The sequence below is a fragment of the Dendrobates tinctorius genome, unplaced genomic scaffold, assembly GCF_039654945.1.
Source record: "Dendrobates tinctorius isolate UK_male_01 unplaced genomic scaffold, ASM3965494v1 ptg000129l, whole genome shotgun sequence".
Taxonomy (NCBI): Eukaryota; Metazoa; Chordata; class Amphibia; order Anura; family Dendrobatidae; genus Dendrobates; species Dendrobates tinctorius.
The window spans coordinates 891,355-910,474 of NW_027361797.1; the positions used below are offsets into that span (position 1 = coordinate 891,355).

Here is a 19,120-nt window from a genome sequence, read left to right on the forward strand (position 1 = left end):
AAGTAAATGGTGTTCGGTCAATATCGATGCAAATTCATATATGTCCCTGGTATCTCACTATGTTATCTGCAAGTCATATATAGTAACATATGTTACCCCAGATTAGCAGACTCGCTGTGCATTGTCTTTTTTTCACCTTCTTAAGTATGAATTAGCACATCTCAGTCTTCTTAGGACATGTGAATTTTGCAGATGCCCACAGATAAATGCAAGAAAAGGCATTTATTGCCAATATCAGACTATGGTTTCTTGGGCTCCCAGATTAAATGATCCTATTGACCACTTTTAAAGAAGCAGTTATTCATTAGTTATGTGTATATGTGCATGTAATGTGGTGTGAGCATGTTAATATACTCATCTACTGCTGCTTTCTCCGGTGTCCAGCACCGTTCTGTTCCTCTTCTCAGTGACGTCACCGCAATTGCGACTATCTGGCACACTCTATGCTCTGTGGGTGAGCTAGAAGTCTAAGGGGCCACGTTCTGATGCTCCATAGACTTACCTTGTAAAACAAACATTTGTCTGCAAAGCGCAGCATGACCGGACAGTCTGCAGAAAGCAGTGTGACCGGACAGTTTGCAGAGCACAGCGTGACCGGACAGTCTGCAGAGCGCAGCGTGACCGGACAGTCTGCAGAGCGCAGCGTGACCGGACAGTCTGCAGAGCGCAGCGTGACCGGACAGTCTGCAGAGCGCAGCATGACCGGACAGTCTGCAGAGCGCAGCATGACCGGACAGTCTGCAGAGCCCAGCGTGACCGGACAGTTTGCAGAGCGCAGCGTGACCGGACAGTCTGCAGAGCCCAGCGTGACCGGATAGTCTGCAGAGCGCAGCATGACCGGATAGTCTGCAGAGCGCAGCATGACCGGACAGTCTGCAGAGCACAGCGTGACCGGACAGTCTGCAGAGCGCAGCGTGACCGGACAGTCTGCAGAGCACAGCATGACCGGACAGTTTGCAGAGTGCAGCGTGACAGGACAGTCTGCAGAGCGCAGCATGACCGGACAGTCTGCAGAGCGCAGCATGACCGGACAGTCTGCAGAGCACAGCATGACCGGACAGTCTGCAGAGCACAGCATGACCGGACAGTCTGCAGAGCGCAGCGTGACAGGACAGTCTGCAGAGCGCAGCGTGACCGGACAGTCTGCAGAGCGCAGCATGACCGGACAGTCTGCAGAGCGCAGCGTGACAGGACAGTCTGCAGAGTGCAGCATGACCGGACAGTTTGCAGAGCGCAGCGTGACCGGACAGTCTGCAGAGCACAGTGTGACCGGACAGTCTGCACAGCGCAGTGTGATCGGACATTCTGCAGAAAGTAGCGTGATCGGACAGTCTGCAGAGCACAGCATGACTGGCCAATCGCCAGAGCGAAGCGTGACTGGGCAGTCTGTAGAGCGAAACGTGTCTGGATAGTCTGCAAAGAGAGGCATGATCGGACAGTCTACAGAGCTCAGCGTGACTGAACAGTCTGCAGAGCACAGCATGATCGGACAGTCTGCAGAGCGGAGTGTGACCAGACAGTCTGCAGAGCGGTGACGTCACTCCGAAGAGGAGAAGAACGGCACTGGACACCCGGAGAGCAGTATTAGGTGAGTATATTAACACGCTAATGCTACACTATATGCACATACATATATTTCATGAATAAAAAACTTAATGAGAGTGCTTCTATAACCCCTTCATGCCATGGCCATTTTTCTTTTTTCCCTGTCCTTCTTCCAAGAGCCATAACATTTTTATATTTTCATCAACATGGCAGTATCAGGGCTTGTTTTTTGTGGGACAAGTTGTACTTTTGAGATGGCACCATTGATTTTACCATATACTGTACAGGAAATGTGCTGTGAAATTGCCAAAAAAGTGCAATTTCACAATAGTTTTTTTGTTTTTTTATTTATCATGTTCACTATATAGTAAGATTGACCTGGCAATATGATTCCCCAGGTCAATATGAGTACGCCAATACCAAGCATGTATAGCTTAAGCTTATTTTTAAGTGATGAAAAAAATTCTGAAATTTGTATGAAAAACGTTTTTTTGTTTGTCGCCATTTTCTCAGACCCATAGTGTATGCATTTTTCAGGATCTACTACTGGGTGAAGGCTTATTTTTGCTCCCTGAGCTGATGTTTTTATTGATACCATTTAGGAGTAGATATGATGTTTTAATTGACTCCAATTACATTTTACTGTAATGTTGGGGCGGCTAAAAAACATAATTCTCTTGTTTAGATTTTTCTCATTGCGCTGTTTACCAATGGGATTAATTTATTTTATATTTTGATAGATTGGACATTTCTGAACGCAACAATGACAAATATGCTTTTCTTATTGTTTTATTTTCAATATGGCAAAAGGTGGGTGATTTGAAATTTTGTGTTTTTATTTTTTTCAGACTTTTAGAAATGTTTTATTTTTCCCTTCAGTACTTCAGCTAAGGTAACAGGAGAAAATGGACCACCCAGTTTGTTGTGCAATATCTCCTGAGCACGCTGATGCCTCATATGTGAAGGAAAACTATTGTTTGGATTTTGGATCAGTTCGCATTTATCCGGCGCTCTACCCTGAGCACTTGCATCGGCATTTTAATTTAAATCAATGAAATACATTATTGAGATGATACCTCAAAGGGACCCATTCACTATAATGAGGCAGCAGAGTTACTCTTGACTCCGTCTGGCCTCTGTTCAGTGGTATTTTTCTTTTCACAAAACTGTTGCCAACGGCACTTTTATGCACTCCTAATAAGACACTGCCGGATCACAGGTCAGTCGGCGTCCCCAGTGCCTCAATCTGCCTCATTAAAGGAATTCTTCGAACGGGGTATCATCTGAATCACGTATTTCAGAGATTTACACAGAAACCCCAATGCAAGCGCTCAGAGCGGAGCGCAGGATAAATGTGAGCTGAGCCTTACTGCGTTCTTTGGGAGGCAGAATGATAAAATCAGGTGAAGAATTGGTTTATTTATTTATTTACATCGTTCACTTTGTAGTATACGTGATAAGACAGATTTATTCTTCGGATTTCTACAGTTACGGTAATACCAGATTTATATAGTTGTTTTTAGGTTTTTGCTGCTATCACACACTAAAAATGCTTTTTTGCATAAAGTCTTTTAACATCACCATATTTTGTGGGTTATAATTTTTCTATTTTTCTCCCGAAAGTCATGTGATGGCTTGAGGCTTACGGGATGAATTGGAGCTTTTATTGGTACCATTTTTCGGCACATATCATTTTTTGACCACTTTCTATTCTGAATTTTGGAAGGTAAAATTAGCAAAATACAGCAATTTAAAAATAGTTTTTCTGATTTTTATGCCATTCGCCGTATGCTAAAAGTGAAAGACAGCTTAAAGACATTAATTATAGCAAAAAATGTATAAAATGTTGCCTAGTTGCCTGCTATCCTGACAGAATGTAGACAAATTGCTGGTCAGGGGGCAAATTCTGATGTGCTGGCATGTAAGTGAGGCAGCCACTGATGGCCTCTGTTGTCATCATCAATGTCATTCATTTGTCAGACTCATAGCCCCTATAATATTATCATTGTGCAACTAGTTCACAATCTACAGCTGTACAGGATCCATTGACATAAGGTAGCCATTATTGACTGCTGATAGAACAGATATGACATATAAAAGACAATAAAATGTGATGAGAATTTGCAATACAAACATGTAATTAAAGGGGTAGTCCCATCAGGCACAATCCCTTTCATAATGCAGATGCCTGGATGATCAGTTGATTGCCTTAAGTTCAGCCCTCAGAACTTCCAACACCCAACAAAAAACGAATTTTGCTAATTTTCCTTCCTTCCTGTTGTGGTAACCCCTTCCCAGTAGAACTAATTTGGGTTGAGATGCAAACCATCTCCAATATCTCTGCCATTGTTGGTCCAAATTAAAATGAAATAAAATAAATACGATGCATCAGAAGCAAGAAAATACACACAGCCAGTGTCTGTCAGCGTACAATAGTTGTCTGCGGGGGTGTCCGGTGTTGCTGTCCGGTACTGCTGCAGGTGTCTCCGGTGCTGCGCATGCGTGACGGTACTATGGGGGTGTCCGGCACTGCTACGGGGGTCTCCGGTGCTGCCGGGGCTCAGCCGACATTTAGTGAAAGACCAGAGCCCCGGCAGTTCCATGGTTTCCTGTTTGGTGGACTCCGGGAAAATGGCCGCCAGAGCGGTGCATGCCCAGATGGAGATCTCGGCACCAAGATCTCGAGAAATGAGATTTCACAAAATGTCGCAGATCCTCGGCAGCACCGGAGACCCCCGCATCAGCACCGGAAACCCCCACAGCATCGCTGGGCACCTGCAGTTCCTCCGGGCACACGCAGCACCGCCGGACACCCCCTCATCCCAGCCTGCAGCCTGCAGCAACGGTACTGGTAAGGTATATATGCATTATAAGATGCACCCCCATTTCCCCAAAAAATTTTGGGGAAAAAACTGCGTCTTTTAATCCGAAAAATACATATCTCTGCTGTATCTGTGCATCATGAATTGTGGTATGTTTTAAAGGGGCCCACTGGGACTCTTTCGCCCAAGGCCCACGAAAACCTGGAACCGGTCCTGATTGTTATATCTGCATTACTATACTGGAAAGTAACTGTGATTGCGGCATTGGAATAGAATCTCCATTAAACCATCATTTATCTGGATGTACCTGTGTCTTCGTGTGGCAAGTAAAGTTTATCAATAGCCCCTCTGGCCTTCCTGCTTTCTGGACTATTTGGAGTGCACCACATTACATCATGCTATCAGGAAACAGAGGTTAATTAAGTGCACCCTGGCATCCCAAACTTTGTTTTCTTTTGTTTTTGTCCCTACCATAGTGAAGTGTAAGAAACTGTCACGTCGCCGTTAGACTTGGGGCCTGCTGTTCCTGCCTCGGCCACTGGGAGGTGCCAGGGTCCTGTTACATCGCCGTCAGACTCAGGGCCTACTGTCCCGGCTTTAGCCACTAGGAGGCGCCGGTCTGTCACGTCGACGATAGATTCGGGGCCTGCTGTTCCGGTCACGGCCACTAGGAGGCGCCAGACCGCCACTTCACCATCAGACTCGGGGATGGCTGTTCCTGCCTCGGCCACTGGGAGGCATTGTGGTTCACCCGTGAGTTATGGTGGTGACAAAGAAGGGGCTCCTGCGCAGGCATCTGGTGGGTGCAGGCTCCACCCCTCTGTCAGTCGTCAGGGAGTTACTGCATCACCATCTGGCCTGGTCCTGGGGGCGGTCCTAATGACATCATCAGTCCAGGACCCTGTGAGTGATGACCTGATCCCTCAAATACCTTGGGACTGGTCTTGCAAGCTGCCGGATATATTCTTGGTTCCCCTGCATGCTACTGTGTGAATTGCTATAGTTAACTTTGACCTCAGCCTGGATTTCAGACTCTGCTTCTGCCTAATGATTTTGTACCTCTGCCGCCCTCCTGGTTGATGACTCTGACCTTGGCCCGAATCTGACTCTGCTACTGTGTGCTGCTTTTGTACCATTGCCTCCCGACTGGTTTAGACTTGTATCCCACTACGTTTTTGGTCCCGTATTAGGAACACCTCTCTGGCGACCGCCCTGCTCTGGTCCACTGCTCTTATTCAGACAGCTACCTACTGGGCTCTGCTATAAATCCAGATCCCTGTATAGGGGTAAAGGGTATCGGGGTTACTCGGGGTGTTGTCTTACTGCAGCCCAGACTCGCAGACGGACATCACAGACAGACATCAGCACACTCATATCAAATCCGTGAAAAATAGCTTTATTGAACAATACAGAGTGCACATATATAAAAACAAGTAAAAACACTAAAATCACAGAAAAAATGGCTACACTTGATCATGTTGATATAGAAAAATGTGTTTCTCAAATTTTTAATACATCATAATAGTATGAATATTGAAAAAGTGCAAAGAATAATATTTTGGCATTTGGAAAGCACAAATACAGTGGGGAAAAAAAGTATTTAGTCAGTCAGCAATAGTGCAAGTTCCACCACTTAAAAAGATGAGAGGCGTCTGTAATTTACATCATAGGTAGACCTCAACTATGGGAGACAAACTGAGAAAAAAAAATCCAGAAAATCACATTGTCTGTTTTTTTTTCATTTTATTTGCATATTATGGTGGAAAATAAGTATTTGGTCAGAAACAAGCAATCAAGATTTCTGGCTCTCACAGACCTGTAACTTCTTCTTTAAGAGTCTCCTCTTTCCTCCACTCATTACCTGTAGCAATGGCACCTGTTTAAACTTGTTATCAGTATAAAAAGACACCTGTGCACACCCTCAAACAGTCTGACTCCAAACTCCACTATGGTGAAGACCAAAGAGCTGTCAAAGGACACCAGAAACAAAATTGTAGCCCTGCACCAGGCTGGGAAGACTGAATCTGCAATAGCCAACCAGCTTGGAGTGAAGAAATCAACTGTGGGAGCAATAATTAGAAAATGGAAGACATACAAGACCACTGATAATCTCCCTCGATCTGGTGCTCCACGCAAAATCCCACCCCGTGGGGTCAGAATGATCACAAGAACGGTGAGCAAAAATCCCAGAACCACGCGGGGGGACCTAATGAATGAACTGCAGAGAGCTGGGACCAATGTAACAAGGCCTACCATAAGTAACACACTACGCCACCATGGACTCAGATCCTGCAGTGCCAGACGTGTCCCACTGCTTAAGCCTGTACATGTCCGGGCCCGTCTGAAGTTTGCTAGAGAGCATTTGGATGATCCAGAGGAGTTTTGGGAGAATGTCCTATGGTCTGATGAAACCAAACTGGAACTGTTTGGTAGAAACACAACTTGTCGTGTTTGGAGGAAAAAGAATACTGAGTTACATCCATCAAACACCATACCTACTGTAAAGAATGGTGGTGGAAACATCATGCTTTGGGGCTGTTTCTCTGCAAAGGGGCCAGGACGACTGATCCGGGTACATGAAAGAATGAATGGGGCCATGTATCGTGAGATTTTGAGTGCAAACCTCCTTCCATCAGCAAGGGCATTGAAGATGAAACGTGGCTGGGTCTTTCAACATGACAATGATCCAAAGCACACCGCCAGGGCAACGAAGGAGTGGCTTCGTAAGAAGCATTTCAAGGTCCTGGAGTGGCCTAGCCAGTCTCCAGATCTCAACCCTATAGAAAACCTTTGGAGGGAGTTGAAAGTCCGTGTTGCCAAGCGAAAAGCCAAAAACATCACTGCTCTAGAGGAGATCTGCATGGAGGAATGGGCCAACATACCAACAACAGTGTGTGGCAACCTTGTGAAGACTTACAGAAAACGTTTGACCTCTGTCATTGCCAACAAAGGATATATCACAAAGTATTGAGATGAAATTTTGTTTCTGACCAAATACTTATTTTCCACCATAATATGCAAATAAAATGAAAAAAAAAACAGACAATGTGATTTTCTGGATTTTTTTTTCTCAGTTTGTCTCCCATAGTTGAGGTCTACCTATGATGTAAATTACAGACGCCTCTCATCTTTTTAAGTGGTGGAACTTGCACTATTGCTGACTGACTAAATACTTTTTTTCCCCACTGTATATACTACATTCATCTGTTTATAAACAAGGTGCAATTATTATTACCAAGATAGGCTAAAAAAAAGAGTCATGATCCAGCATATGGAATAGAAAAAAGTACCTGGAAATATATCAATTTGATATGTTGATAGGAAACAATAAATATGCTAATAGACAACTAATATTTCATATATATATAAATATAAAAGGTACTAGACGAATGCCAAAATGTCTCATCAACATGATCCAGCATGCATCACAAAGAGAAAACACCTTATAAATTACCAAGCACAATAATCAGAAATACATACTTGCCAAACAGTTAGTGTCGAACCATAAGGAAGATCCCAGACAACCCTACGCGTATCGCTGCCTGGTGTAGCTTCGTCAGGGAAAGGTATTGTACTAATGTTCAAGGTCTGCTATAAATAGAGATAAGTGCACTCATGTTACCAGGATCGTAACAATGGTTCTTAGAATCTATGGCTATTTAGTGAGGAGCCTGAATCTTTTTGGGTAATTTCTCCTCATATGCCATTATATGGTTCCGTGGGCCCATATGGTACTGTATACATCTGATAGCCATATAAGGATTTTCTTATGGTGTTTTGAAATAGTACATCATATTTACAGCATTCTTGTGGGGGCTTGTTTGTATCTATTTTCTGCTTTGGGGAATCTCTGTGTGGGTTGTCATTGCTTCTATATTAAGGCATGGAACCAAAAAGGTGAACTACAAGGAAGTTTTTTACCAAAAATTATTCAATGCACAGGCTCTCAGTTTATTCACCCCTCTGCAGAGTCCCTCAGTTTATTCCCCTAATCTGCACAGCCCCATATTTTAGCCCCCATCAACACAGCCCCTTACCTCATTTTATTACCCCCATTCAACACAGCCCCTCACCTCATTTTATCCCCATCTGCCCAGCCCCTCAGCTTATTCCACCATCTGCACAGCCCCTCATTTTATTCCTCATTTTGTGCCCAGCCCCTCAGCTTATTCCCCCCATCTGCACAGCCCATCAGTTTATTCCCCCATCTGCACAGTCCTACATTTTATTTCCCCATCAGCACTGACCCTCACCTCATTTTATTCCCCCCATCTGGACAGATCCTCATCTCATTGTATTCCCCCATCTGCACAGGCCCTCACCCATTGTATTCCCACCATCTGCACAGACCCTCACCTCATTTTATTCCCCCTTCAGCACAGAACTTCACCTCATTTTATTGCCCCATCAGTACAGCCTCTCCACTCATTTTATCCCCCCTCTGCCCAGCCCCTCAGCTTATTCCCCCATCTGCACAGCCCCTCATTTTATTTCCCTTCATCTGCACAGTCCCTCATTTTATTTCCCTTCGTCTGTACAGCCCCAGTTTATTCCCTTCATCTGCACAGCCCGCTAGTTTATTACCCCCAGCAGCACAGCCCCTCAGCTTATTCCCCCATCTGCACAGTCCCTCATTTTATCCCCCTTTATGCCCAGCCCCACAGCTTATTCCCACATCTGCATCATCCCCTCATTTTATTGCCCCCTCTGCACAGCCCCTCAGCATATTCGCTCCATCCGCACAGACCGTCATCCCCCCTGTACAGAACCTCAGTTTTTTCTCCCCATCAGCACAGCCCCTCACCTCATTTTATTCCCTCCAGCAGCACAGCCCCTCTCTTCATTTTATTCCCCACCATCAGCACTGACCCTCACCTCATTTTATTCCCCCTCTGCCCAGACCCTCACCTCTTTTTATTCCCCCCATCAGCACAGCCCCTCACCTCATTTTATTCCCTCATCAGCACAACCCCTTCCATCATTTTAAAGAGCCAGTAACCAAATGCAGATTGGCTTTCAGGTTGCCAGTTGGTGGTTGTTTAATAGTTGAGGTCGTGCCATCCAAATGGGCCCTTACACTACAGAAGGTGATGGTCTGTCATACTTTTGTTCCGGTGAGGCCCGCCGCCCCAGTATAAAAAGTTTGAGAAGCCCAATATATAATATAACCATAGTCGTGTCCATCAAGCCTAAAAGAAGCTTGAGGATGTGTTCTCTCAGTGAATGCTACCACCCAATAATTCCCATATTATGGAAGTGTGCAGTCAGATGGGTCACCTTAATTAACGACATAAAACTGATACTGCAGCATAAGTAATCATAATTAAGGGTCTGAATAATACAGCCAAATATTATATCAGAGAATAAGCTCCATGTTGCCTACACGAAGGTACAATGCTCTTGCACCTGAATGGGCCCCTCATCCTATACACCCCTTATAATATGCAGTGCTGTCGTTACACCTTGCTCGCAGTTTATGGTGGGAGACTGAATTATTATAGTACCCTTACAATACATTGACACATTGCATACATATTACTACAAGTTAAATTAATAGGTTTTTTTTTTGCTTTCAGTGGGAAGATATCTCTCTTTAGAAGCCTTTTACTCTGACACTTTGTAACAATTGCTGACCATTATCATGTTAAAGCTGCTTATGTTGCAGGTTTCCAAAACTGACGTGCTATTTTGTGCAGACTCACCCTCTACTCCACCCAGTTTTGTATCTCTGATTACAGTAGACTTTTTTTCAAGAACAAATGCTTTGAAAGATGAAGAACCAATGAAAATATTAATAATCATAATGCTAAATCAGTATTTGATTTGGCTTCACATTATTTTTGTGGATCATGAATTAAAAATATGTAGTCATTCTTTTTATTGCAACCGTACAGGGAAGCTGGCACAAGGCAGGAATAATATTTTCAGTCCCAGGAAAATAGTTTATGCCATCCATGGACATATCCTATGACCAGAAATAAAGGACACATCCACAGCAATCCTGGCACATTTTATTCATGTCATCAATAATAATAAACAACCCAAATCATAAGACCTCGCTTATAAAAAGCAATTATGCTCCAAGACATTATACAGCCTACTAAGCACCACACAATGGCCCCTCAGCCCTGCCCGCACCCAGCACATAATGGCATTAGCCACTTTTCACATAGGATTCCGTAAACTGCTTCATTCACTGCACTCATAATGTTCTACTTTAATGTTTGATGTCCACCATCGCCAGCTTTTTACCACGTGCCTTTTTAAATTTGTGAGGACATTTCTAGTTGCCGTCAAAATGTTCTGCATATTGGAACATTTTTGTCAACCACCTGTATCCATAGTGTCATACTAGGGTTATCAAAGGATTTCCAAGCTTTGAAAACTATCTTTAGTGTGAACTGAAACAAAGTTCTGTCATATCATCCCAATACCACTCCATCTATGACATCAAGTAGACAGATGTGGGGAGTCAAGTTTCTGGGAAATTCCATCTGCTTGTGCCTAAATGAGAGTACGTCCAGCCAGCATGGAGCTACAGGCTATAACCATACTGAATGTAAGGAGGTCCCAACTTCTGAACCACAGATCTGACAAAGAGACACTATCCTCTGCACTTTGAGTGATCGGTCTTGTTGTTGCTTTGTCTTGGGAAATCCTCAATGTTGCTCAAATAAACCTAGGGCTAACGAGAACCATAGTAGGGAAAACTCTTACTAATGTATAGGGGTAAATATATTATACAAAGAGAAGTTTTGAGACTCGCCTCTTAACCCCTACACCCCGTGTCATTTTCTGTTTTTTCTTCGTTTTCGTTTTTTGCTCCCCTTCTTCCCAGAGCCATAGCTTTTTTTATTTTTCTGTCAATATGGCCATACGGGAGCTTGTTTTTTTTGCAAGATGAGTTGTACTTTTGAACAACACCATTGATTTTACCATATAATGTACTGGAAAACGAGAAAAAAATTCCAAGTGCTGTGAAATTGCAAAAATAAGTGCAATTCCACAATTGTTTTTTTTTTTTACCATGTTCACTAAATGTTAAAACTGACCTGCCATTATGATTCTCCAGGTCATTACAAGTTGGCAGATACCAAACATGTTTAGGTTCTGTTTTATTTAAGTGGTGAGAAAAAATTCCAAAGTTTGCTAAAAGAAAATGGCGCCATTTTCCGAGACCCGTAGTGTCTCCATTTTTCGTGATCTGGGGCTGGGTGAGGGCTTTTTTTTTTTTTAAAAAGGCAACTGTATCAAAAAATAATTGACATCTTTATAGGAGAGGATATCTTCACCCTGCTTCATTGGCATACTTTGTATGCCCAGGGATACAGCCGTGTCATAGGATACAGCCAGCCACAAAATTTGCAGAGCCAGCGGTACTGATGCCGGCATTGCTGCTATATCCCTGGGCATGCGCAATGCAGAGGTGAAACCAGCATGCAAACACAACTGTGTATTGTCAGAAAGACAGATTTGCAAAAACCTGGGAGGGAGAGGGGGTGACGCAAATTATATTATTCATACCCAATGGGGGTGTGATAACATTATCAGTGGGATGGCTTGTCTGCCGAAAACAACGTACCCACTGAGTAACATATTGTCACCACTGTTATAAAAGTATTTTCTTTTGCATATGCAGCAATCAGACAATTGTTATGAAGGGTATAAAGATAGCAATAAATACATGGTGGCATTTTATTGGGCCTGGGGAAGCTTTTAGGTTCCCTTCAATCCTCCACTCTGCTTCACAGTACAAAAAACATGTGCATTTCCATCCCATTTACTCAGAAAAATCTCATTATAAGTCTGGAAATGTAAAGGGGGTTTTACACATGGCGATATCGCTAGCGATATTGCTAAAGCGTCACCGATTTTTGTGACGCAGCAGCGATATCGCTATGTGTGATACTTACCTCCGACCATCTCCCCCGCTGTCTGTCGCTGATCGCGCGAGATCGGCCAGGTCCATTTCTCGTCGGGTGCTTCCTGCTGGCGCCGACGAGCGATGCGTGGACGCGGGTGGGAGGACGTCAGGATCGCCGCGTCTGAAAGGTAAGTAACGACCGCTGCTGCGTCGCTACATCGCTGCTGAGATCTGCCTGTTTGGCAGCTCACTAGCGACCATTTAGCGATGCACCAGCGATCCTGACCGGGTGCATCGCTAAATGTAAAGGGGCCTTAAGACTGACATGATTAGTTCATTGAGTACAACAATTATCAATGCTTGCAGAATAAGGACTTATTCACACAAAGGATGTTCAGAGTGCAAAGTGAGCAGGCAAACTGAAAACTGTTCATTAAAGTCGTTGCTCCTATGTGATTTTAGTCTTAGTCATGAACTAATGGTCCTTGCAGAGAAAAGAGCAGCATGCAACACTTTGGTCAGATTCTTTCATGAGTCTGCGCCAAAAAAGTCCATGAGTTCATGAAAAGCAGAGAACAGTCAGACAAGAAACGCTGTTTTTCACTACTTTTACTTACAGTCTCAAGCACAGTTCACATCACGTTTTACCCTGTGGCTGTGGTCAGTGGCCCATTTGGAATTATGCCTGGCAGTATGAACCAGGCGTAGGCACTGATGGAGCCAGTGACAGTAATGGTGTAGACCAAGTCACAGTATGCTCTGTCGTACATCATTTACAGCCGTATACTCGTAGTTGAGGCTGGCAGCAAGACGCAGTCCACCACACAGGAGGTATATACCCAACAATGGTCTCAATCACTAAGCATTGCCTAGACAGCCATCCAATGTGGGGGCTCATTGTAAGCAGATTCCTCAGATTCTGAAGTATGTCATAAATCCTCCTGATAGATTTAGTCCTGTGTGGATGAAATCAAAGACTCTCATCAGTTTATATTCCCAGACCCTTGATTGTTTTTGAGATTTGAAGTTGTCTTTTAATATGACAACTTTCATATTGTTTATGTTGTGTCCGACACGACAGAAATGTTTGGCTACTTGTAAATGTTTTTGTTTTTTTTAATCGGTAATCATGTGGCGATGATACCTCATCCTTGCTCTCAGTTTTTGTCCTGTTTCTGCAATAAACCCATGTACCTGCGACCAAACATTTCTGTCGTGTAGGACACAACATAAACAATCTGAAATTCATCATATTAATAGGCAACTTCAAATCACAAAAACATTGCAGGGTTTGGGAATAAAAACTTATTGGAGTCTTTGATTCCATCCACACAGGACTAAATCTGTCAGGAGAATTTATGATTTACCACAAAAGCTAAGCAATCTGCTCCAGAGACAGTGAGTGCACCAGGCCTCTGATATTACATGGATATTGGTACGATAAGGCTAAGTTCACGCTAGGCTTTTTTTCAGCATTTTTTTCCTGCAGCAAAATTTGATTTTTTTAGGAGGAAAGGAGCTGTTTTCCTTGGTTTTTCTTGCGCTTTTTGCTGTGTTTTTGTGCGTTTTTTGCAGCGGTTTTGGAATGCTAGATTGGTTTCCTGTGCATGCTGATAAAGTTGAATGATGAAAAAAGTCATATTCTATAGAATCAGGTTTTGGCACAAAAGATGCAACAAAACATGATACCTATGTTTTTGTTGTGTTTTCTCAGCGTTTTTTTTTAGAGCGCGACGCTCTATGTTCTAAAAACCATGCAAAGCACAAAATACTGATGACAAAAAAACAACTGTGTGCATGAGATTTGTGAAATCTCATAAAGTTTGCTGGTCCGGAAAAAGCAGCTGAAAATTTGCATTAAAAAGCTGCAAAAATGCACTCCACATATCTAATTAAGGATACTCTCTGATCTCAGTTTGTTTGTTTATATAACTCCTTTTCGACAAGGCCGTACATGTATGGCACATGTAGTGTATCCCCCTTTGATGTAGGCTCTGGCGTTGAGCCCACATCTTTCCTAGAACATGTCAACTGTTTTGAACAGCTGACATGTGCCTATAACAGCGGCGAGTGGAATTGCAATCCGCCTGCAGCTGTTAACCTGTTAAATGCTGCTGTCAATCTCTGACCGCAGCATTTAACTCGAGCTTTTGACAAGCGTGTCGGAAATACCGCCCATTGGTGACCCTGTTGCGTGATCGCGGGTCACCGATGGGTTGGCATGACAACCAGAGGTCTGCAGCAGACATCTATTGTTGTCATTGCCGGATTGCTATGAGCGCCGCCCGGTGGTCGGCACTCATAGCAAGTGTGCATTTCTGCTACATACAGGCGATCTGATCAACTGTAGCCAATCGGACAACTGCAGCTTCTAGTCTCCCATGGAGACAACTGAAGCAAGTGAAAAGTATTTTTAAAAATATATATGAAAAAAAGGTAAAAGTTGAAATCACCCCCCTTTCACCCCATTCAAAATAAAACAATTAAAAAAAAATCAAACATACACATATTTGGTATTGATGTGTTCAATATAAAAATAGAATTACACTGATCGGTAAACGGTGTAGCAAAAAAATAAGCACTCACCCAGCATAAGATCATTTTTTTTAACCACTTAAATAAAAATAAAACCTAGACATGTTTGGTATCTCTGAACTTGTAATGACGTGGATAATCATAATGGTAGGTCAGTTTTAGCATTTGGTGAACAAGGTAGAAAAAAATCCAAAAAACAGTTGTGGAATTGCACTTTTTTTTGCAATTTCACCGCACTTGGTATTTTTTGCCCGTTTTCCAGTACATGATATGTTAAAACCAATGGTATAGCTCAAAAGTACAACTTGTCCGGCAAAAATTCAAGCCCTCAGCTGGCCATATTGACGGAAAAATAAAAAAGCTATGGCTCTGGGAAGACGGGAAGCGAAAAACAGAAGCGCAAAAATGAAAAAGGGCTCCGTTGTGAAGGGGTTAAATACCCATTATTATGTCATGTCTCTGTTCTTTTGTGTATATATTTGTATACCTTGCTATACCATGCCTGAGTAAGAGACTTAAGATTTCTCAAAAGCTTCATTTGCAACATCATTTATTCTATTCTGATAGCCATTAAAAGGTATCATGACACTTTCATATTATACAGGTAAGCCAACGGCGTGGCGGCACAGCACAATTTTGGCATACATTAGGAAGATGTTTATTGGTAGTCAATCAGAGAATATGAAGTTCACTACAGACTAAAATCTTCACATGTGGAAAAAGCTGAAAATACTACGAGGAGCCATATAAAAGTCAAATGATTACAGTTATACAATATATGTATATTTCAAGCATTGGTTATTATGAAATGGTATAAAAGCACAATTTGGTCTTTTTCGTGGTTACCTTTACGAGTTCTTGCATTTCTGAATAATAATAATATCGAAGAGCTCTGCTTTCCATAAAAATAGCTTTTCCACAATGTGGAGGCCGTCATCCGTGAAGTATTACTTACCTGCTCCTTATTGACCTTGAGATTTATGGGGTCTACAGCAGTGAGGTTTTAGTGCATTGTTCAAGCCGAACAAGGGGATCAAACTTTTATAATATGCTGAAATGATATGGAAGCAAAATTGGTACAAGAAATAGACTATACAGTAGAGTAATGAGTAATATTTAATCATTTGATCCATTTGAAAGTTGCATGCCTCCATATTGGTTATGTAGGTACATGGTGGCTAATGTAACTTTACAATAAAGAATGAATATTTTCATATATTGTATGTGAAAAAATACTATGTAAAATAGATAATCAATATGTGAAGTCATCTTCTTCATGACACTTTAACGCAGTTAGGAAACAGCCAAGTATAAATTATAATTGTACATTCAACTCAATTCAACTATTGTGATGTTTAGTTTGTGTTACAATTGCTTTATCTGCTCTGATATTACACATTTTAGAGAGCGATGTCAAATTGGTTTCTGTAGGTATCTGCTGATGAAGAATGAATATTACTATGAGCTCCAGAAGAACATAGGTATGTGCTTAGCATGCGACATATTGAGATAAGATTTTGTCATATGTCAGCTCAAATGTCATGTGTTGCTGAGTAGATAAATCTACAGGGTGGGATTTGGTTTTAGCCAATAGAATTGGAGTTCAATTTGTGTGAATGTTAACTTTAGCCTTTAAAAAGTTCCAACAACGGCTGTACAACATGGACACTTGAGTTTCCAAGTCTACCTAAGGCTCACCAACCAACCAACATCATAATGCCTCTGAGTGCAAGCGAGAAGGCTTTCATCGTGAACCTTTGGCCCAAGATTGCTCCTAGAGTCAATGATTTGGGTGGTGAGGCTTTGGAAAGGTAAGTGGCATTTCTATCCCGTATATATATAGTGATAACTTTACAAATGATAATTGGAAGTAGAATGCAAGATAGTGTCTCTTAGATGTGACACAATGGATATGTCCTATCATAGATTACACATTGTATATCGCATAATCATGTCTTCTTCATGCCTGGGAATTATATTAGCTTACTTTGCACTATGGTGCTGTTAGGTACAGTTATCATAAGAATGAAGGTCTTTCAGATATTAGAGGTTTTTTCTGTATATTTTTGCATTAAATGCTGATAGTCATGGAAGACATCTCTGATCATATCTTTACATATATTTTTCTAGCATTAGTTGAGTACACACTCGTAAGTTAGCACCAAAATGGAAAAAAAGGAATACATTGAACATTTAGTGTCTCTCCCTGATGATCAGTGATGTATTGATTTAATGTAGGAGACCTATCTTATTTTGTAACAACCTACTGGTATTTAGTTTTATAGTGATCCCAATTCTCACCCTGATTATATTTCTTTTAGGCTTTTTCTGAGCTCCCCTCAAACCAAGACCTACTTTTCCCACTTTGACTTGTCTCATGGATCTGCTGACCTCCAAGCCCATGGTGGTAAGGTCTTGAATGCTCTTGGAAAGGCAGCCAGTCATCTGAATGACCTTGATGGTGCCCTGTCCACCCTTAGTGACCTCCATGCCTACAACCTTAGAGTAGACCCTGGAAACTTTGCGGTAAGGAAAATATTAGCTGTAATATTTTGTACTCTAGGAGCAAAATTAGGAACCATGTTAGCACATGCTGTAAATTTACATTTACCGTATTATGCCAACATATATATATGTCTATAATGAAGACGTGTTAAATCATTTGAAGTTATTAAATATATAGTTAAAAAGCAACAGATATATCCCATTCTCCAACTGTAATGTGACACTTTTGTATGTAACCATATTCATTGCTTATGCACTTATACCTTATATTTCTGTTTTAGGGGAAAATAATATTTGATACAATAAACATTTACACCATGTTGTTTCTTCCTCTTTGCAGCTGCTGTCTCACACCATCCAGGTTGTCTTGGCCATCCACTTCCCCAGTGACTTCTCTGCTGAAGCCCATGCTGCATGGGACAAATTCATCTGTGAAGTCGGTGAGATCCTGACCTCCAAGTACAGATAAAGCTCCCCTGAGATAGGAGACTACATCAGTCCCTGCAGCAGACCATCCTGTGGAAAGTTCAGAGGAAACCATGTGCACAAGTTTGTCATCATGTCCAACGCCAATAAATGACAGTAATGCAGCTGTAATATAATTTTGCTAGCTTGTGTTTTTGCTGCACTCTTTAGAAGGCTAGTACTTGTGCCGTTGTCCATCACAATAAATCTGGTGTAATCTTTAATAAAAGTGCATCTATTTTTAATTTTTGACTATTTTTTTTAAGATTTAAAGCATAGACATTATACCTAGGGGTGAGCGAGTACTGACGTATTCGGACTCGCTATATTCGTACCGAGTATACCTTAATACTCGGATATTCGGTACGAATAGCATGTCCAATGATAGTCAATGGAAAATGCGAGTAATTGTCTGCTGGACCCTACAGAGCGGTCTGGGGGCTGAGGAAAAGGATAAAAAATGTGTAAATGTTAAAAAAATGTATGCTATAAACAAATGTATATAACATGGGGGCACCTGGTCAGGGGCTGCACGATGGTTTTTACACTACTGCTTCACTAGAATGTACAAACACTATTTGAAGTCCTGTGGTTTTTTGCCGGAAGAGCGGGACTCATACGCCACTTATGCAGTGCCAGTGATATATCAGAAGTACCGTAAGAGCGAGTGATGATGGAGGCAATCTTCTGACAGCTAAGTGTGTAAGTGGTGTAAGAAGGCTATGTTATGGTTAACGCAGGAAGAAGCCACCCATCATCATCATCATCACAAGGGGTTCACAATTATAAAGCTTGGACTTCTGTCCTTGTTGTGCCACTGCCTAATGTGTAGGCATATATATAGTGTCTTCAAAACATTAGCCCTAGGGGCTGTATCATGGTTGATGAAGGAAGCAAGGCTGGTCTGAAAAGCCAAACAATTATGATAAAGCCAGGACTACTAGCATAGAGGTAGTAGTGCTCAGTGTCCAGGCATAGCAATAGTGTCTCCAAAAATTAGCTCAAGGGGCTGTATCATAGTTGATGAAGGAAGCAAGACAGGTCTGAAGGGCCAAACAATTATGATGAAGTTAGGGCTACTAGCATAGAGGTGGCAGTGCCCAGTGTCCAGGCATAGCCATAGTATCTCCAAAAATTAGCCCAAGGGGCTGTATCATAGTTGATGAAGGAAGCAAGACAGGTCTGAAGGGCCAAACAATTATGATGAAGCTAGGACTACTAGCATAGAGGTGGCAGTGCCCAGTGTCCAGGCATAGCCATAGTGTCTCCAAAAATTATCCCAAGGGGCATGATACCATGGTTGATGAAGGAAGAAGGGTCTCACTCTCATCACACGTGCCTCCAATGGGAAATATTAATTAACATAATATTGTTTTTAGCTTAT

General features: G+C 42.3%; 1 protein-coding gene across 1 annotated transcript; it reads left to right on the forward strand.

Annotated features, from left to right (window-relative positions):
* Positions 1-16,482: 16,482 nt before the first annotated feature.
* On the forward strand, positions 16,483-17,945 carry LOC141047869 (hemoglobin subunit alpha-3-like). Its single transcript, XM_073543196.1, has 3 exons — positions 16,483-16,577; positions 17,088-17,292; positions 17,612-17,945. The coding sequence occupies exons 1-3, from the start codon at positions 16,483-16,485 to the stop codon at positions 17,738-17,740; spliced, it is 429 nt and encodes a 142-aa protein (XP_073399297.1). The 3' UTR covers positions 17,741-17,945.
* The last annotated feature ends 1,175 nt before the right edge of the window (positions 17,946-19,120 follow it).